General features: G+C 42.1%; 1 protein-coding gene across 4 annotated transcripts in view; it reads left to right on the top strand.

Annotated features, from left to right (window-relative positions):
• The first annotated feature begins 1,872 nt into the window (after positions 1-1,872).
• FOXN1 (forkhead box N1) overlaps positions 1,873-22,180 on the top strand; it is a 35,922-nt gene continuing 15,614 nt past the window's right edge. For 2 of the 4 annotated variants that reach the window (XM_069873808.1, XM_069873805.1), the window contains exons 1-3: positions 1,873-1,998; positions 19,501-19,651; positions 20,397-20,900. In XM_069873808.1, coding sequence (XP_069729909.1) covers positions 19,532-19,651; positions 20,397-20,900 — 624 coding nt within the window. In that variant the 5' untranslated portion in view covers positions 1,873-1,998; positions 19,501-19,531. Of the gene's footprint in view, positions 1,999-2,057; positions 2,243-19,500; positions 19,652-20,396; positions 20,901-22,180 lie in introns of those variants that run through there. The other 2 variants (XM_069873806.1, XM_069873807.1) reach the window with 2 other exon arrangements.

The raw sequence follows: 22,180 nt of genomic DNA, 5'->3' as shown, positions 1-22,180 counted from the left end.
AGCAGGAGGGCTGGGTGGGCTCTGCCTCCTGCCCACAAAGTGGATGTTGTTATGAGGCTGTGCGCACGCTGGTGAGAAACAGGAGAAGTTCGCAGCGAATACTGACATCCCCCTTTCCTCTAGGTATTTCCTCCTAGTAGTTATCCCAGGAAAGACGAGATAATGCTTGCCAGGCAGTGGTTCACTTTCATTTGGGATCTTATCTCTGCACTGCAATCGACCTGTGACGCCAGCTCAAGTAAACACACCCAACAGGTTAATGTCGAAGCAGCTAACTTAGGTACCAATAACTACAAAGCTGCAGCAGCCGGGGTTTCGAGGCAGCCTGCAAAGCCCACTGCGGAATCTGAGTTACTAACAAGGCTGTTAACCTGCTTTGTTCAGGGCTGGTGGAGTTAGCACCTAAGATGCCAACACAAAACCATCTCAAGTTTTTCCCAGCCATCAGGGTAAGAATCGTAAGCGTAGGAATAATTAAGATGTCAAGCGTAGCCCAAACCATCCCAGAATCTTCCCTGCTAACTTCCCTGTAACCCTGAGGAGCACCAAACGTGAAAGACCTTAGGAACGACAAGTAAGAACCCAACACTATCTTTGGGATCTTCCAGATGGGACGGAGCACATCCCCCAACATTCCATGCCCACTATCTCGACAAGATCCAGCAGATACATTGACAGTCTTGATTTCTAGTATCGGAAGTTTCTGAGAGATCTAATAAGAGCAAACTGGATAACTCTAGATAGGAAATAATTCACCACAGGTAAAAATACAACTTTCCTTCTGCCACTTCAGTTGCTATAACACACAGATGCCGTGGGAGATCATTTTCTATCACAAACCTGTGTGATGTATTCTGCAACAGGAATTACACAACCATTTCATGAACTTAACGTGAACATATCTACGTCTCCCAAAGCAGAGAGTTTGCTTTTATCGAAGTTTCAAGACCTTCTTCAGTATCTCACCATAATCACAGCAGATAAATATGGGTGTACCTATACAATAACCTGGGGGCCGCAAAGATGTTTCTGCTGTTTTGTGGAATGACGATAATTATATTTAGCACTCGTTCAAGGCTTTTCATCTTCAAAGCACCTTACAAACATTAATTAATCCTCACAACACCCTATGAGGTAGGTAAGTATTATTACAGTAGGTGTGATCAGGTTTGTGTAGGGGACTGTAGAGCGCGCACAAAGCCGGGTACGGCTGAAATACATATTCCTGCCATCGCACATTTAAATTCATATTCCCCTCTACGTATTTGCACACAAAACCCAAACCTCTGCACATAAATATATATATACACACATGCCCACACAAACGCACACACTCCTCCAAGCTGGTTTTGTTATGACTGTGCTCAAGCTCTCTATTCTGGGGAGTGAATATTACCTTGAGACTACTGGTCTCGTAGTGTTCTTCTTGCATTGAAACAGCGCAACGTGTTTTGACGTTGTGGTGGAGCCACAGGTCCTTTCCACGAAGAGAGTTCAGACTGTACAAGTGTAAGACAAACGCCTGTTTCTGTTGGCTGAATCCTTTCTGATAGTATGGCAAAACCCGTGCCAGGAAAGAGTGTTTTTAATAACCACAGGTGGATAATGAGTTTGCAAAACACAGTAACAGATGGGTGTTTTAAATCAAAAGAAAAACGAGAGGTTGAGAGGGAGCACTCTCTCTCCAGACAGTTAGAGCTCAGTACCTGCCCAACTTCTCTGAAGAGTTACCAAGAGAACAAGGGGAAAAAAAAAAAAAACCTGCAGCTTAGTCATATTTGTATTCTTATTAAATGCAGGACTGCCTGAGGCAAACAAGAGCTGATATCATAATTATTGGCTTGCCTAGCCAGTTGCCTTCTCTCACCTGATGTAAGATCAGATCTTTCCAGCCTTTGGAGGCTCTGTACCGCTGAACCTCCACTCTCTCTGCAAGGCTGTTTGAATGACCTAATCCTGTCCCGGAGCAGCAGCACGCCGTTTTGCTTCAGTAAAAAGGTAAGAGGAAACCTCTGACAACTTCATATAGCTTGGTAGAATTGAGCCGTGAAAGCCAAACGGAAGGGGGAGCAGAACTCTTTCGCCTTGGCTCATCTATTTAATCTGAAGTCCCCGAGGCTGACTTTGAAGAACTTCAAGCTGAAGGAAGGGGAAGGTCAGCACCTACATCCCATTCCTCGGCAACTCCTATAGGTGTTTATCGAGTGAAGAGCAGCAAGAGAAAGAGTCAAGAAAGCACCAGGTAAGATTATAAATCCATTGAACGAGTACTGGGAGAGGTGAAGGCTCTGGGTGATTTCCCAAAGGAGAAAAAAATAGCTTTTCTTGTCATGGGTGTGTAACAGCTTAACCTAAACTACTTTCTGTTCCATGGTTACAAAGCTGGAAGGGTTCACTATTACCTGAAAAAAAAGAGAATTAAATAACAGAAAGACAAAACAAGGAAAGTGAAGTGGCAAAATCAAAACCTCTGGGTGTTCTGTTTTGGAATCGAGTTTGGTTTTACTACGGCCTCTGTTTTAAATCTGTTCAATTTGCCTCGCGTGCTTTGTAGTAGTAGATGAGAACTACCCTTAGACTTCACATTGAGTGGTGGCTGGTGACATCCCGACAGGAGCTGGGATGTGTTGACTGCAGGAACAACTGCATTTAAGCACAAGAAATTGATACTTATTTCTTATTTCTTTATACATATGGGATGTGTATCGCTTTCTTCCTCCTCTTAGTTCCAGACTGTTAGATTTCCAGCAAGAAAGGGACTGTTTGTGTTACAAACAATAATTATCAAACCTATAAATAACTGCTAGCCACCATTCACTCGTGGCCCTCCTGAAGATTCACCGGACAGCCGATTAAATCTCAGGGAATTAGAATCGCAGAATAATAGAATCATGGAATGGCTTTATTCTAGAATTGGTTTTGTTTGGTTTATTGGATTCATGTGTTTCTAACGCGGATGCTGATAGGAGCTGGGTTGAACCGGATGAGTTTTATGCTGAAAATGTATTTTGTTCATAGCTAATTATGAGCATAGAAGAACAAAAAAATATTTATTATCTAGAGTGAGTATTTCTTAAGGAGAAAAGGACTGTGTATTTAGCTTTCAGCCAGGTGATGTCCTGTATTATCTATGCAGCAAAGAAAATACGCACTAAAGTATGTTGCTCACCCTGCATCCCAGCAAGGGGAGATGAACGTGGGTAGTAGTAATATTAATGTAAATGAAATAAGGGGCTATATCCTGGTAATTTGAGCTTCTACACTCTGCCCCAAATGTTAAAACGTGGTGTGAGAAAGGACTAGGTTGGACGTGAGCGCGGATGCTCGTATAACATTGCTGTGTTCCTAGATATAACTGGAGCCACATGCTAGTTACTGAGATAGGATTCAGTCAAGTATTCCAGAGACTAAATAGAATATCCACATGTCGCTGTGAAAAGCGTAATATAGGGACCTGCCAGGAACATGGGGACACTTGCCTTTCCTGCAAAACCCTGAGCAGAAAGCATAGAAAAAGGGACTTTGACATGAAGCGATGACTTTCTGCTCCATTCTTTGGGATAACAGGCTTTTTCTTTTTGAGGAGAATATCTTGCTGCTCAGATACAGGTTTTGAAGGGGATAATAAGACACATAACACACACACACCCCCCCCGAGAACGCACTATGTCCTCTTAGAGCATCTGTGTTGTAAAACGGAAATAAAAAAGAAAACATAATTGTTTAGAATTCCTGGACACTAAACATTAACCGCAACAACAACTTTCTAATCTTTTTGACCACAAACTCCAGAAATTTAGCACAAGAAGTGGTGCCATGCAGAGCTACTTTCAGTCATTAAATCATTCCCATAACCTTGTTTCATGGGCTGTTATAAAATCGAGGACTGGGAGACAGTGATGTGGCCTCCAAAAAAAATTCCAAAACAGCAATTTCCAAGACCTGCAAAAAAAATACTTAAAATTGATTCACATTAGAACCCAAAAGAGCCTTTAATTACAGCCCCAGAGACCACAGCTAGAGCTGAAGCCAGAAGCTCTGCAGTAATCCTTGCAATACAATTTTAAAGGAATAGAATCCCCCTAAAAAATACCCAGAAAACAAAACGAACTCCCCGCACACTACGTATTTAGCCTTTAAAACGTAGAGATTCAAAGCGCTGAAGAATGTATAATGAAGAATTTTTACACGTACGACTGCCTTGCTTATAAACTCAATAATTACAGATGCAAAATATTCTAGCAGGTTATGCCTCACTCATACAGAAACTTTGGAACCTGTCTCTTCCGACTGTGTTCATCAGAAAGTAAGGAATAGTCTTATTTTGGATGCGGCATAAGTGAAACAGTCTTTGGTAGGTCAGTGTCTATGAGCTGTGGAAATAATAAAGGAGATAAAAGTAAATCCTATTTGCTTGGGAGTTGTGACAATGTCCTCTGTTACTCAAAGCCTGAGCTTTAGGAGTTGGGTCGAGCACTCCTTTCTGCTCTCCTGCACCTCAAAAGCCATTAGCCCAAAAGACAAAGCGATTAATTATGAATATAGTGCAGATTAAGCAAGAGGCACAAAGAAAATCCTCCTCTTGCACGTCTGTACGTCTGTGAGGCGACCAGTGCCACGGCTTTCCAAGGCCACTCTTCATTTAGGCAGCATTTGAAAGCAAGGTGGCCATTCTCAGAAGCTACAGAAGGTTGAAGGAGACTGGAATATCCCGAGTAGGAGCCCATTTCTGCCGTAGGAAGCAGAGCCGAGAGGTGCTGCTCTTCCTCGCAAGTCATTATGGCATCAACCAGCATGGAGCTACCAGCAGGATGCTGCTTATGCTAAGTACTAAAAGCAAAATCTTAGCCAATTCTAGTTATCAGACACTACCTCTTTCAATAAGATTAGGAAAATAATTAACCCTTCTGCCGCATTTCAAATATAAATTCAAGTTCTTCCCTCATAATCACAGCCAGGTGCTCGCTCCTTCCCTCACCGGCTCCTCACCCCATAGATAAAGATCCTGGGGGTTTGTTGATTTGTTTCTAAATCTATGAAGCCCTGTACGACACAGCCCAGTTTTTGCTCCCCTCTTGTACAACTAAGTCTCCTGGTCAAACATGAGATACTACCTGTGGTTTCTTCCACAATGTTGAGGAAGCAATGACCCCTCACCAGCTTCTTGCAAACCCCTCGTCCCAAGCAGCCTATCTGCCACTGTTCTTCCTTCAAATTAACACTTAAAAGAGCCAAGTATTCCAAACAACTGCGATAGAATATCATAAAATCACAGAATTACGGAATCGTGGAATGGTTTATGTTGGAAGGGACCTCAAAGCCCATCCAGTTCCATCCCTGCCATGGGCAGGGACACCTCCCACTGCATCAAGGGGCTCGAGACCTTTAGAGCTTTCCACAAAACAATATTACTTTTTGCATTATATAAGCAAAATAATAACTTGAAATACTAATATCTGTAGTATTTGCCCTAAATTCCCTAACATTTTCAAATGAAACCTGCATTCTTTGCTCCCTGTTAAATGTTGCCGAGTACTGCAGGGAGCTGCTAAACGTGTGGTTAGCCGAGTGAGCCCTGCGTAGCCTTTACAAATCTCAACAGTGCCTTTTGAGGCTCGGTAAATAGATGTAAAATCATTTGAAGATGTTTGGATGAGACAGGGCTACTGCAATCCAGAGCATTATTATCGTTCTGCTGGTGAAGGGCTCAGAAATGAATGAAGCATAGAGGGTGAGGTTCCATCAGAGTCATGTAATGAAGCTAAACATGCTGTCATTTTAACCCAATTTGTTTCCCTCTGTACTGCTGCCTCACCAGTTTGTTAGAGCCTCTCAAAGGAGCTCATCTAGTGTCAGCTTACAACCTCCACACCTAGCCCGTACTTTACTCCGGGAATGGGTAGGTATCCCTGCCCTGCAAACACTTAACTGCTGGTTCAACAGACCTGCCAGGACAGGTCCCTGCAACATTCCCCTCTGTGGGCAAATGGTAGGATGCCAGAAATATTAGACAGGAACCTGTTCTCCCAGGAATGCAAGTAATTCATAGAAGGAAATAATTTACTATTTTCCCAGCTGGAATAATTAAACAGCCAGGCACTGTCCTCCCAAGCTGCAGAGAAGAAGAGAGAATGAGATGGGTAAAAAAGAACTGATGCATCCTTCAACATACATTTTCTCTCAGACTAAACAACTTTAATTCTGTAAATCTTTAGTTTCTCAGCCCCCATTGTTTGCATTCTTCTCCCATGGACTCCAAACTGGAGTACCCAGAAAAGGAACTGGGCTCCAAACTGGGGTCCATGGTTTCAAAACGCAGCGAGCAAACCTGGACACAATTTTTTGTGTCCAGCTGATATTTTACCAACACTGAGAGGAGTTAACTCCACGAGCCTCACTGAATACACTTCTGGAATCACCTTAGTCCTGCGAGCACATCTACCTTTTTCCTTGTGGCACCACGTGGCTGAAGTAGGTTCAGTTTGAAACCCATTAAATCCTTGAGATCTTTTTATGCAGAACTGGTACCCAGTCCCTCTTTCTCATTCACTGTCTGCAGGGTTTATTATTCCTGCCTAGATGGTGAAATTAGTCATTATTGAACTGCATTTTACTTTCTTCAGATAATTTTTCCTGACTCCTTTTAAATATTAATCCTCTAAATACCTATGCAAAGCCTTCCATCTTCATGCTGGCTCCAGGTTTGATTAGTGCTCCTCTCTGGTCTATCACACAAGTCATTAGTGAAAATACCGAGTAGTATCAGGCTCTCTAAGAAATCCACTCCAAACACCCTTTTATTCTGACAGCAGTCAGTAACTACTCCTGATGCTCTACCGCACCCAACTTTACCTCCCCTCTACTAGAGCTTTATCTAAAATAGATTTTCTTAGTTTGCTTATGAGGACGTCATGGGAGACTGTGCAGAAGCCTCACCAATGCCAAGCTGTTATTTACACCTTCTTCTTTTCTTGTAAGGTCAAAACACAGGAAAACTACACTGGCAGGACAATTCCTGCTTAGCAAATTGGTAACGGCTTTTTCTTTTGCCCCCTTCTCCTTAATTTGTTGTTTTGGTCATTTAATTTTGTTCTTTTCTGGGAACTGAAGTTAAATCTGGCTTTTGTAATCCCCTCAGACTTCCCTCTTTCCAGACAGAAACTCCTTTCAGTCTTCTGATACAGCACTCATGGCAAATTCTCAAAGACCTGCAGCTCCATAGTTATTGCAGCTGAGTCTCTAAATTCACTAGATTGGAATTAATTGAGGCCACTGAACCTGAAAACGTCAAAAAGCCTCAGCCCTGTCCTCTGGGAGGTGAGAACATGTGTTTTCTTCAGTGTATGAGATCAGAGGCAGACATTAATATTCCTGAATTTCTCATACTCTGACTTGGCATTGCCCCGTTAGTTTTCCATTGTGCTTTAAGGTCACTAATTAATGTTTGCCCTACTTTTCCGCCCAGGAATAGATTTGGGCTGGGTTTTTTTTACCTTTGAAATGCAGAGTGTCTAGAGAACACCTGATCTACCCTATGGGTTTGGGGTCAGCTTTGTGATAGCTCAGTTCTGGTGTGGGAACACGAGTTGTCTGACATATTTTAGAGGAACCTTTCAAAGCCCTCAGGACTTGCACACCTTGCCCAGAGTGGCTTCCCCATCCCTGGAGGTGTCCAAGGCTGGGTTGGATGGGGCTTGGAGCCCCTGATCCATTGGGAGGGGTCTCTGCCCACATCAGGAGGGGTGGAAGTGGATGGACTTGGAGGTCCCTTCCAACCCAAACACTTCTATGATTCTACAATACCAAGGCCAACGTTTTCACGAGCAGCCAATTAATACAAGGTCCTCTGTACGGGACAGTTTGTGCATCATCTTCTGAGATGCTGAGGGAAAATACCACTTAGTTAAATATATGGAAATTTACTGTATATATCAGCTCAATACACAGTATATAATTCCTGTGCTTGTATCGAAAAACTCTCTGCCCCTCAGAATTTTCATCCAATGGTTAAAACTCACTAGAAATCTAGTAAAATCTTCCCGTGTTTCTGTCCATTCTCCCACAGGAGAGAGCACCCTGCAACCTATTTGCATGTATTGGCTAGCAGGAGTTTTCAGCAGAACTTAACAGCCAGGAAAGAAATGGGGCACTACATAACTCAGTCATGCCTGTTCTTTTTTTCCTTCCCGACTCTATAAAAATACAATAGGGACTGTTTTCAACAGGGAAAATCAGCCAGATTTTTCTATGCCTCCACGTGTATCAAAGGGACCGCAAAGCAGGCTGCAAGTTTAGCTCCAAGTGATGGTTCCTTATTGAAAGCCTCCACAGAAAATAAAATTTTAAAATATATATTCAAAATAGGAAAAGATCAGGTATACACAAATAGAAGGTTTTCCCACATATAAAGATGCTGTTAAGCTTAAAGATTTGAGAAAAAATAACAAAAGAAAGTTGAAAATACAACGAAAGTGTGGAAACTGGAAATACACATATACCAAAACAGAAGGAACGTTGTACCAGGAGGGAACTCTGAATTTAACCATGTGGATAATCAAATCTTATCATCATGGCATTCTGAAAAATAAGTGTATGATGGATCTAGGATACTTGCTTCTGTTTTTAGACACTCTAAGAATCAGGTTTCCACCTTCATTTCAGAACTAGCAATGCACAAATACACATTCTTGTAAAAATAATCCCACCGTCACGGAGCTGCCCTGGCATCAAGCAGGGGAGCTGGAGCTGGTGGTCCCAGGATCCCTCTCAACCTCAGCTTTCCTGTGGCTCTGAACCTATTTCTGATAGAGAGACCTTTTTTATGAGTTAGCCATCAGCTCTGTGAAACCCAGGCACTTTACAGGGCTGCTCTACAGACCCCCAGACATGGAGAAAAGGGGTTTTCAATCCTAGCATGAGATCTGCCATGGGGAGCTACCATCACCACTGAACAAACTGATGAAGAAATCAAAGGAGGAGGTTGCTCCCAGCAACTGATTGGCCTCTTCAGCAGAAAGAATAACTAAAGCTTACAAAAGCTTCCCATAGAGGAATCCATTCTCCTCCATAGAGGAACCAATCTCCTTGACCATGAAACGTCTTCCACGCTTCATAACCGATCGCTACTATAATATAAAATCCTGTGTTCCACTAGAAAAAAAAATACTGAAACAGGAGACACAAATCTGTGACTGCAAACAAAAAAAAAAAAAGACTAAAATACAACCCGTTAATTAATTTCAAGACATCACTTTATGAATAAATATCTAGACTCTCCAAGCAGCATGCTCTCTATTCAGGAGTTTGTTTTCCCTTCCTGATTTTGCATTCCACTAAAGTCCATAATACCACGTTCTGTTCTTGTATCACAGTCTATATGCTCCCAACATACCATAATAACATAAGTTTAGCCCTATACTTTGCTAGCCACTCTGAGAAACTCGAACGCCAGAATGGCTGAAAAACTATTACACATAGAGGACTTTAAGATGAAGGAAGACATTGAGCTGTTGTTGTTATCAATGTTGATAAAGATCTGTGGATTTTCTATAAAATACAAATATATTTTAATATACTAATCCTCCTTTTGCTCCTGAAATTACTATTCTGAGGGCAGAGTTAATAATGCAAAACTGTATTTCTAGTCCCTTAATGAATATTCTTTATCAGCTGGGCTTTAAGCTTTGGAAACAAACACCTATAAAAAGTTTAATTTGCATTATTTTTTATGTATAAGAAAACAGAATGGGTTTTGTAATCTGTTTAGTTTTACATCTCCCTCTTTAATGTGGTAATCCCCTTAGCTCAGTTAATTATGTTTTATGGATCACTGAAATTTAATATTTTAAGAGAAGAACCAAGCGTACTTCCAACTTCTTTATACCTGGCTGCTCCCAAAAACATAAGCTTCCATCTTTATTAAGGAGTTAATGTTTTACACTAAGGAATGAACAGATAAAATCCATGTTAGAGGAGACATAAGACCCCAAGAAGCATTTCTAGTGCTTCATAAGCTGCACAATGATGGACACGTGTCAAATGCAGCTCGACATGGGAAAAATGCAGGACTCCGAAGTAAATTTTTGCTTTTTTTCTTGCTCCTGATTTCCATCTCTCAAGAATCCTGTAACAGCATCACGTACACGGCTTTGATTCAATCCCCTGCTGAAGTGATGCTGCCTCGGTGAAAGCTGTTTATTCAGCCTCTTGATTGCAAAACTGTTTCTGCACACCCGGTTTTGGGATGTTTGCTGTTTCTGTGAAATTCCTTTCCTTTACTTCAAAGCTGTTATTGCCTCATGTTTTGTGGTGAAGGAAATGTCTATTTTCTAAAGTCATTGGGGCTTTCCTCTAAGTGAGAGGTGGGGAACGCTACTCACTTGCTAATAGAACATAATTTTTCCTTAAAAAGCCATGAACTTCACGTTTTCTAGCTTTTGTGGTTTACTTAATTGAGTTTTAATTTTTTTTTAATGCTGCAGATGAGATACATTCATTAATCATGATTTGGGACAGAAAGAATAAGTAGTAAATTATTTGTCTCAGTTATCAATGCAGCAGACATACCCTGAAAGGATGAACTCAGCAGATGGACAGAAACACAAACAGATAGAATTCAGAATTTATTAAGAAACAGTGGGAAGTAGATCATAGAATCATAGAATAGTTGAAGAATTTTCCCCACAGAGTGAAAATACTGTAAGATGAACAATTCAATAAAATTAGCTTAAAAATCACATAGCTGTTCCCGAGACTTTTGCTTTTAGCTGTAAGGAAGCAGTGTTTACAAAACAGAACCAGACTCTAGGAATAAATTAGATGCTAGAGAAGAGGTGGGTGTGAGAGAGGAGAGAGGGCTTGGGAAGTGGGGAGGGTGGAGGGGAAGAACAAGCACTGGGCACTTGGCAGTGAGCAGAGAGAAGGTTGAAGAGTGAATGGGAGTTGGTGTAGCTTAGTCTGTCCAATATAGACCTATTTAGAGATTCCTATGCTAGTCTTGTATCTCTTAACTGTAAAATACAGACAGGTTTGGCTGTGCCTATTCTCTCATAGCTTCCCTCATTCTCAAATCTGTTTTTCCCTAGGAATTTCCTTGGTATTTACATTAATGACAGATGTTAGGTTTTTCAAGGCTTACAAGGAATGAGCATGATCCTTCCTGGGAAGTTTAGTGTTTTCACACACAACTTGTTCTATTTACTGCATTAGACTCGTTTTTCATAGAATGACTAGGTTGGAAAGACCCACTGGATCATCGAGTCCAACTTTTCCTTCAGCCCCCCAAGGCGCTTTAGTCTTCCTAATTCCAAGTCCTTGTATCCCATCTTGTTCTCAGCAGTTATTCCTTCCTGAAGGATTAAAATATTTGTACGGCACTTATTTTGCAAAACAATGTCAGGCCAGATTGTCTCGTAAGGTTCTTTAATCTCCAAACTGGCCCTCATTTATTCATTTATTTACTTCAGTCTGTCTGTCTCTTGCTCCTCCTGCTATTCCAAAGACAAGGCTTTAAATTACAAAACTCAGTTCCCAACTTGATGCTGGGGTGCGAATGACACTGTAATTTTGGGGGCAGGGAGGGAAGAATGTGGGGATAATCAGGCATTTGCCTTTCTATTTCTTCACCCTAGCATTTTTCCCTCTCCCCTTTTCCTTAACTAGAGTCCTTGCTTCTGCAGGCAGGTAGCTGTATCCCTCTGGAAATAATTACCCACTATATGCCGAACAACAAGCAATAGAATGAGAGGTAAATGGCATCAAGTTGTGCCAGGGGAGGTTCAGATTGGATATTAGGCAATATTTCTTTCCTGAAAGAGGGCTGAAGCCCTGGCAGAGGCTGCCCAGGGCAGTGGGGGAGTCTCCATCCCTATAGGCGTTCAAAAAACATGCAGAGGTGGCACTTCAGGACATGGTTTAGTGGGCACGATGGGGTTAGGTTGATGGTTGGACTGGATGGGCTAGGAGGACTTCTCCAATCTTAATGATTCCATCATTCTACACTGCAGAGAATTCATGGCATCAAAACACAGAATGTCCCGATTGTGTTTAAAATGGAGTGCAATGCACACAATACTGAAAAACACCCATCCTGGGCGAAACCACAGGCTCATCTACCCCAGGGTCCTATTCCAGCAATGAACAAGACTAAGTGCCTGGTGAAAATAATAGAAACAGCAAAGAGTTTGCAAGTTACAGACCTCTTAAGTTAGAACTGGTGTCCATCTACCTAACAAGCCACAATGGGTTTTCCTTTCCACAAGCTGGTCCAGCCATTCCTTGAATTCATACAAGTTTTGATGCCTCCAGCACGCTGCTGTAGGGCTTGCACAGCTCCACTATGCTCTGAGGAATCACCTCAGCTTGCTAGTTTGCAACCTCCTTCCTGCTAGGCTCATCTGATGGTCCACAGCTGCTGAATTAGAAGACATCATAGAATCATAGAATAACCAGGTTGGAAGAGACCCGCCAGATCATCTAGTCCAACCATTCCTATCAAACACGTCCTTCAATGCCTGATCACTCTCTCCTTGCCATTTAGGATTTAAGAGAACTCTTCCATTTTTTTCACCATCACCACCACCAATCATCATTTTTCCAGGCCAAAACCCACTTACTCATTCCTCATATGGAACCTAGTCCATACTTTTGGTCAGACTTGCAGTGCTTTTCTCATCCTTTCCTACACAATTCTTATCTTTGAGTTAGGAAGAACCAGAACTACATGCTCTTCGAGATGACAACACATCATAATTTTTTGCCATGGAAAAACTGTTTGTTCTGGTTTTCCCTCACAATTCTTTGCATTTGACTTCACTTTTGTGGCTGCTATTCTCATTGAGCTGATGTTTTCATAGAACGATTCATCATTCCTCTTTCCTGAGCTGTAATGGTCAGCTAAAAGGCAGTTAAAATTGCTTTTTTGGCGAGCAATGTTTTTGTGCTTCTCTTTAGGGTTACCTATAAGGTTAAAAGCCCCATCCCTGAACCTCACAAGGTCTTTTTGCTGCTCTTCCTACCCAAACTCCATCACAACTATTCAGAATAACAGTTATCATCTGCAAATTTTGCCATGGTGCTCTTCACCCCTTTCTCCAGGTTGTTTGCGAACACAATTAAGCAACACAACGACCCAGCAGACCCCCAAAGATCACAGAGAGCTCCAGTGACCTCCTTCCTTGCAAAGGTTCATCACTCACTTTTATGTTTCATTTTTTAATCTTTTAACCAAATATTTATCCATGCAAAGACCTTTTCAGTGGAGAGTCAGGATTTCAGTAAATACTCAGTAGACCAGGTCGGACTGGGCTTTGAGCAACCTCATCCAGTGGAGGATGCCCCTGATCATAGCAGGGGGGTTGGAACTGGGTGGGCTTTAAGGTCTTTTCCAACCCAAACCATTCTATGATACGATTTTATATTTAGTTCCCTTAAAACCTTTTGATGAAGCATCTCATCAAAAGCTCTTTTGGGTAATCTAAGCAAATTATCAGCCCAGTTATCTGTTTGAAATATGTTAACATACTAACCAGTACTGACCACTGCACATATAAACCCAAAACACGAGTTCTGTGGACAGAAAGGCCAATGCTAGAACTGGAAGGTAGGTTGCCTCCTGAGAAATATAGACCATTCTCCACTACCGGTTCCTCCATCTTTCCTACTTTATATGCAACATTTTTCATGCATGCCTAGCAATAGGTGTCAGCAGAATACATCACCCCAGATCAGCTGGGCTTCTGGGAGCTAGCTGAATGAGTTACTAGTTGCTAGGTGGATGCTGAGAGGTCTTTGATCTTCAGAGGCCAAAGTAGGAGCTTGAGTCTTGGGGTTTTTTTGTTTTTTCTTTTCAAAGGTTTCCCCAGAAACCAAATGTTTGAACTAGTGCTGCAATACCTGTGACTGCATACAAGTTCTTTTTTCCCCTGACAGTCCTAGAGGCCAGTGCGAACCAGACTGCATAACCCAGACTGAACATATGAAACAAGTACAAACCGCAGTTTGCACTGATTCATAGAATCACGGAATAAATTGGGTTGGAAGGGACCTTGAAGCCCATCCAGTTCCAACGCCTTGCCACGGGCAGGGACACCTCCCACGGGATCAGGTTGTTCAGAACCTCATCTCATCTGGCTTTGAACACCTCCAGGGATGGGACAGCCACCACTTCTCTGTTGTTCAATTTTATTCTATATAAAACTAATAGAAACTGTTCCAAGGAAAACTGTAACTTGGAGCAGCTTTGCCTGCTCAAAACAGGCGATAACAGCTGAAATTCCCCTTTGTACAGTTTTGGAGTCTTCATCCTTGGAGGTGTTGAAAAAACATGTGGCCATGGCATTTTGGGACATGGTTTAGTGGGCACAGTCATGTTAGGCTGACTGTTGGACTGGATAAGCTTAGAGGTCTTCCCCAATCTCAGTGATTCTGTGTGTATCGTAGCCAGACACTTCCAAAGCAAAAAAATCCAACCCCTGAACTCGATTCTCCTTGATTCTCTGCTGCTCCTCTGCTCAACATCATTGCTCAGTGAATCAGTCATTCAGAAGTCTTTTCTTTTAACATACTCAGCTTACGACTGTGCAAATAAGATTCCCAAATCCATTCCTCAGATCAAATAAAGGTAATTACAGAGCTTACTGTGGGCGATTCCCAGTGGGAGGGTGGGAGTGGCCACGGGTGGGGCTGCAAGGTGAATCCTGTACATGCACAACAGAGAAAATGGGAATGTACCACACCCATCATAAAACATGCTGCCACAGCCAGCAACAGAAACCATTAGGGTGGATCATCATACACACCTTCTCATAAAGACAGAAAGATGGCATGAGATCCCAGGATGAACTCTCAAGTCACAGGGAGATGAGGGTGACTCATCAAGGGAGAAAAAGAACGTAGAACAAATTAGGAGGCACCTAAAGGATCTATACTATGTCCCCCCAACGTTTCCCCTGCTTGACTGTCCCCAAGAGGGAGTAACAGGACACACCATATTGCACACAGCCCTTAAGCTATCAATAGGTAATTCATGGGAAGAGCTTACTATTAATCACCTTTATTACACCAGCACATAGGAAGTAAGGAGCAGGGCCACAACATGTTATATGTTGTGTACAGATCAACTGACAACTCCTGACCCATGTCACTTATTACATCATGCAGCGGCTCTCACGTTTTTGGAGGTATTCGTCAATCCCATCTCTTATCGCTTAGTCTTCAAAGCCAACTAACATTTACCTTTCAATTAAAAAATAATGGTAAACCCTAAAAAAAAAAAAAAAAAAAGAGATCTTATTAGAAACATCAAACCTGACCTTGAACACCTCCAGGGATGGGGCAGCCACAGCTTCCCTGGGCAATTCTTCTGGTGTCTCACCACCCTCATAGTGAAGAATAATGCGAGAGAAGAAAGTAAAGTGACATGGACTTTCACTGCAGGAGAGGAAAGAGAAGAGGAGGAGGCATCCTACATAATGATAGGAGAAAGGAACACTGAAAGGAACACAAGGTTTTGTGAAACAGGGCTGTAAAAAGGTGAAGCACAGATGCAGGGACTGTGAGGGACACCTGGAGAAGAGCAAAGTGATGATTCCCTAGTATTTTCTCCTAGCTCTCGGCACCCTACAGGTCATGAATTTTTGAGCCAAAGAAGGGATTTCTATCTACTGTTCAATTTTAGGGCTGGAGCTGCTTTATCTTCCCTTCTTCCTATGATTTATTTATAAGTCATACAATTGCACCGACAGCTCTACTGTACTTGCTGCATCTCTGCATCACCACTGCCTGGATCCACTGCAGAGCAAAACTTTGCGTTCAGCACAAAGAATTCAGTTACTTGCCACGATCAGCCCGCAAACGCTCTACGCCGTTATCTCCTGTGCTGGTTTGACCTGCCAACCGAGTTGGTTATTCATGAAAGAATCACACAGTTTCTGTATTATATTAACTACTTCAACTCTTGGAACCGTGTCTGACTTCATGCTTACATGTCTGCTATAAAGCAATGAAATTCCACTCTCCTTATTCAGGAAACGGCTCAGCCATTCATCCAGAACACATGCAAAGGTTTGACAACATCATCTGAGTTGCAGAGCTGGTAGGGAGAGCTAATGTCTTTTTTTTTTTCTTAATCAGGTCAACTGGTGGAGTTGGAAAGACATTAGTGATTAGTATGATGAGGGAAAAGGTGTAGGGAAAATCAAGTCCAAGTGACAAGCTCATTCATCTTCTTTGCTAACTTTTCCTACGCTTGGTTGCTGTTCAGTTCCAAGCTCCCTTTCTGCTGAACAAATTCTATTGGTTCAACACCTGTGAGGGCTTTTTTTCCCTCTGTCAGGATATTACTAAATAATAAACGACATTAGAGTTAATCCTGAGCCCTGCAGTGCCCCACTAGACAACTTGATCTGTTTAGATTTACCCAAGTTGAATGGTTGGACCCGGTGGGTCTCTTCCAACCTGGTTATTCTATGATTCTAAGTTCCTCACCATTTCAAGGCCAGGCTGGATGAGGCTTTGAGCAACATGATCCAATGGAAATTTTTTCTAATATCTGATCCAAACCTAAACAATTAGATGTAGAATTATTCTTGCACATGTGGCAAGTTTTATTCACGAGGTTTTGATTGCTTCTACAATAGTCGGAACTTGGCTTTTTTGGAGGGCAGATTTTTAATTATCAACTAAAAAATGGAGTTTTAAAGCCTTCTCCGACTCCTTTCTCATAAAAGGCTCAAGAGGAAAATCCCAAGCGGTTCCTTCTTTCCTGCACTGGACAACATCCCATGACAGGAGGGTCAGAACTGGATGATCGTCAAGGTCCCTTCCAACCCAAACCATTCCATGATTTAGAGAGGAAAAAGGTGATTTAGTACTTTGGGCAGGGGCACAGGAGAGAGCAGATCAAGGCAGTGTCAGGTAATGCTCAGCAAGCTGCTTACGGCGTGCTTGGGGGATGAGTTACCAGTGGGGGAGCATCCAAACACACCTTCCCCTCCTGAAAACTGATCTCATCCCCAAGGGATGGAGAGGGCACTTACAGTAACACACGGTGCTGAGAGCAGTTCGGATTGCTGAGACGGCCCAGTGCCGAGCTCTGGTGAAGTGTATCACCGGCCAAACCCCCTCCAGCATCCAGAAAGGACACAAACCCAAGAATTGTTCAAGCTATGGATCGCTGCCATGGGACTCCAGTCATGCAGAGCTAATAGATCAGCTGCTGCTACCTTGCTTATCCGAACGCTCAGCTGAGGTTACAGTTTCTCACTATTTTCTTTTTTCAAAGATAGTTATCTTATCATAGGAGCCTCAGATTGTCACGCAACATTTACAGAAGTCAAAATGACATGGGCTGGGGAGGAACGGTTCCAGCTACAGCTGGGATAATCAGATACCTTCTTCTAAATCAAAGCATCATTGTTTTCTTTAACAAGCCCTCCATCCAGGCAACCCACAATTTCCTTAAGGTCTCTGTCTCCCAGGAAGAGTTTATTGTAAATGATTTATTGTAATCTTGATTATTGACAACCTCCACTGCCTGTAATTTCTTCCTTCTTGAAGATTTGTTAGCAAATCTACTAAAATCTGTAGTAACAATGGAAAGTGGTTTGGATTTTTTTGCTGGATATTATTTCTACTGAGTAAAGTTAATCTCTCTAAGGCACATTTTAAAAACAAAACATCCAAGATTTAAAGAACAATAACAGCAAGATTTTTAATGTGTCAACATGGCATTTTCTAGTTATCTGTACTCCTAGCCTGCAGCGATGCCCATCAGTGGAAGTAAAGTTACAAATGGCTTTTGGAGCAAGAAGAAAAAATTAGAAAGTCAGAAGTACACAGCCAGGAGTTTTCTCTCCCAGCAAGACATCCCCACAGCATGACGTCTCTAGGATAACTTGGAGAGGCAGAGATTACCAAGCTGCTTAGGAATGGTGCTGATCGTGATGCAAGAAACTGAAAAGCTTCAGGCGTTGCAGCTCTGCAATCAGAGCTTTTTTGCTTACCTATTTTCTTATTTCCATTAATCCGATTGTCTTGAAATTGAGCTCCTCCTTTTACATTATTTGGGACCATTTCTCAAATGCCTCTCACACCTCAAACCCCATCAGGCAAGAACCGTAACAGTACTAAAGCTTTAAATAAAATTCTAATGCTTAAGACCACAAATTAGGCAGCTGGGTTGAAAAATTGCAGTGGAAAAGAGAGGTCAGAGGCAGCTTAGTAGAACGTGACGATGAGAGGGCAACCAGCAAGGAACACTTACATATCCACACACACATTTTCCTAGCTGTCAGTTTTCCCACCTCTGTTCACGACAAGAGTCAGAGGGATTCGTCCTCATCAGCCTCCGGTTAAGCTACTGGGAGACAAGTCTGCACCGAAGAGGTTTCTGAACTTTATCTAACATCATTTCTCCTCATACACTACTACGGGCCTCATACTTGATTTCCAAGCCCCATTGTGCTTCATCCCCTGGGGCAGAGCAGTCTCACTCATCATAAACACAGATTTCTCTTTGAACTCTAAGGGCAAAAAAGGTTTTCCACATTTTTAAGTCATTTATCTTTGTTAACCAAACCTAATTAACCCCTTAGCTATTTACCTAACAGCCATTTAAACACGTGGCAAAGGCTTTACTGATTAACTCTTGAAGCACAAGGGCTTTTTTTTCTTTTCCCCTGACTTGGAGACATGAAGTCTATGAACACAAGACACCTTCACATAGGTGCCCACTTGGAGCAGCACCACGTGCGTGACAAAAGTTGAGGATGCAAGTTCTTCCTTTGTAGCTTTACTGGATGGTTACAGCAAACCGGGATGGAGGGGGGAAAACGTGGTAGAACACAAAATACTAGAAGATCAAATGTGTTCCTCTTAACCTGAAGAGCACCATCAGATATGTCTCCTATATCCAAAGATCAAAGATTGGAACTTGAGAGGAGGCACCACTGACGAGAGGAGGGATGGCATGATGAAGTTAATTACATACCTCAGATACATTTAATCATGCAAAACAGAAGGAAAAGGCTGAAGGGATTGGTACTGATAAAAAAGCAGAAGTAAAAATGTCAGACAACCGTAAATATAGTCTAAGTAATGATAGGAAAAAAAAACTTTATATTTTATATAGTCCCACTGAAAGCAGTGAGGATGCATTTCTATCTCTCAATAAAGCAATATTGCTGAATCTGCAAAACCCCAAAGCAATTTATTTTCATCAAGTTACAAACCTATGGAAAACAAAGCAATGACTTATCTTTATAAAAGCTCAGCAGTAAATCCGTATCTAAATCCATATCACTCAGGATCACCCCTTCACTGTAATTGCACCTACAGAACTTTGAGTGCATAAAAACTCAATTGTATTGGGAATTCTACCAGGTGGGTTATTGTCCAGCTGCACTTCTAACACCGTTCAGTCATCTGCACATGACAAATGGTTTTGGTTTTTTTTACAGTTTAGGTTTTCAAAAATATTTATTGAAATTTTATTTTTGTCAGAACAGGAATTCCCTCCAACGTGGATTTGGTAATGGTTTCACTACTCCAGGATCAATCCAATATTAAATTTTCTTCATCGGACACTCTGGAGAGGGACCAACACGACCTCATGAAGACACAGGGGGATTCAGTATCCCCAGCGCAGCAAACTGTAAGTAAGATACTTGAAAAGGAATTTTGTTTTTCCTTCCACTGAACACGATAACCTCCTTTTGCCTTCTCAAAAGGCACTCAAGTTGTTACTCATCCTAAACGTCAGGGAAATCATGCATAATTTCTAAGCTGAATGGGTTCAGCTTCAGGATCCAGACACTCATTCTTGTTAAGCCTTTCTTTTCTAGATTAAAGAGCGCTTCAGTTGCTGTTATTTTCCTTTTGCTAAAGTGCAAAGGGAGGAGAGGAGACGGGGAGAAGGTTAAAACATCCACCTAGAGCCTCCTTGTCTCACCCAACGAGTGTGGTTCTGCTAATGAAAGGAAGTGATGTAACTCACCACAGATCTGACAGCTCGTAACACCAGCAGGGAACGAGCTCAAGCTTATTTGACTAAACTTGCATACAACAAGAGCTGCTCTTATCAGATTCCCGTCATTTAATCTCTATCATACATCATCTTTTCCCCAGAACTGTCAGACCAACTAGTCAATAGTTACCAAAGACGACCTGTTTTTCCAAGATAGCTCCACAAATTAAGGTTACTTCAGTCTTCTCAATGCTTTTAGTAATTTACTTTTGAACAAGTAATCAGAAAACCCTTCTAGGGCTTCTCTGCATGAAGGTGGCTTGGAAGAATAATTTTATACTTCTCATCAATAACATATTATTTACAAAAAAAAGATTAGAAGTAAAGTATTTGCTCATACTAATCCTAAATAAATGCCAATAATTCATTGCAGGATAATCCCAGTTATACCTGCCAACCGTATGAGTCAGACAGCAGGACGGAACGGAAGAATTCCGAGTCTTCTCACAGCCCCAGCCCTGCTTCCCCAGCCCAGGATCAAATTCATGGGAGATACCCTACAAACCAAGGGATCCACTGTAGCAAGAACAAATTTAAAGCGTCTTTCAGTACTGAAAAATTCAGACGGTACAGTTACGAGGAAAGTACTGTAGGAAACTATGACAGGTTCCTGAAGAGCAGCAGAAACCCCTTTCACCCTTACAAGAGGCAGATCAGCGAAGACGTCTTCCAGGAAGCACACCAAGCCCTCCCACCAGAAGGTTCACCCTTCAAAAATTCTGGAAGCATCGATGGCTTTGAGGGTTTACCAGGATCTACGGGTCCCGACGAGCCAGAGGCATTTCCTACCCACATTCCGAACATCTCCACGGAACAACCATGGTGCAACAGCCTCCAATACAGCAACACAGGCCAAGATCACAGTCCACAAGTCATGGTCAGTATTTTTTCTTTGCTTTTTTGTTTGTTTGTTTTTAATGGCAAAAATATGCTTTTGGAATTATTTTCTCATTCCTTAGTGTGACTATATGGACATTTAGTCTCTTGTCAAATCTCAGGCTAGACATTCATATTTATTTGTCCAAGTTCTCTCTTTTATGGTCTTTCCCAAGGCCATAAAAAATCATCAGAGAAGTGCACAAGGATAAATTGGTTTCCACTAAATACTATATAGAGAGAGTTCTTAATATCCAAATTCTTCCTTACAACAGGTTTGATACCAGTAGTCGTCATCAGTATCAATAGTTGTCATCACCTAGGATTTTCGAGGCACTAAAGTTCACAAAACAGTATTTTTCAAGCATGAGGACACATTCAGCTTTGTCACAACACCTCAGCTCCCTGCATTTTTCTGGATGCAAACAGAAGAGAAGTTAAGATGTCCATACTACTTAAGATTAAATACAAGATCTGCTTGTGGTATGGGAAGTGTAAGGGTACTCAGGGTAATTCACATACTGGCTAGAGGCAACCACCTATTTGGGGCAGCACAGAAGTCCCTGAAAAACAAGGTGGACCTCTCTCCAGTATCTCCACAAGGTCTCTCTGCTGTGATCCAAGAGGTAAAACCTACTTATCTTCATCTAGCGAGGACAAGAACAATGTCTGTGTCTGCCAGGAGAGGGCCCTAACCACTGGTGCCAGATGATTCGAGGGTTACCAAAAGAAAAAGGGGTTAAGAAAAAAAAAAAAATCATAATTGGATTAAGAAAACTGACCAGAGAGGGATGTTGTCAGGGTGCATACCTGGGGATTGGAGCCATTCGCGTTAAGGAGGAAGCTGATCTAAATCTCCTATTTCCTGGATAAATACTCATCTAGGTCAGATGAGTTGAAGGCAAAACCTGTAAGCATTTGGTGAGAAAACACTCCCATTTTTTTTCCCCCAAATCCCTGGGCTGCAGGATGTAGAGAATGCAAAGCTGGCACTGCAAGAGCCCTGAGCTCAGGGGAAGCCTGGATGTGTGTTAATGCTCCCACCGGTTCACTCAGCAGGAGACTTTGAAGCTCTTCAAGACTCGCTCTTCTAAATCAGACCCAGTTACCACACTCAGCATTCAAACTAAAAGAGCAACGCTTAACATCTGGGAGCCTGAGCCCCCAGGAAAATCAAGCCCAAGCTCCAGAGCAGGAACTTGGGAGACCTGGGTGAAATCAAGACTTTCTCAACCTCTCCATGGTTATTTCCACAGTCTGCAGAAATAAATCACATCCTTA

This window comes from Phaenicophaeus curvirostris, chromosome 21 (genome assembly GCF_032191515.1).
Source record: "Phaenicophaeus curvirostris isolate KB17595 chromosome 21, BPBGC_Pcur_1.0, whole genome shotgun sequence".
NCBI classification, from domain to species: Eukaryota; Metazoa; Chordata; class Aves; order Cuculiformes; family Cuculidae; genus Phaenicophaeus; species Phaenicophaeus curvirostris.
The sequence above is the reverse complement of the archived record's forward strand: the minus strand, read 5'-3'. Positions and strand labels throughout refer to the sequence as shown.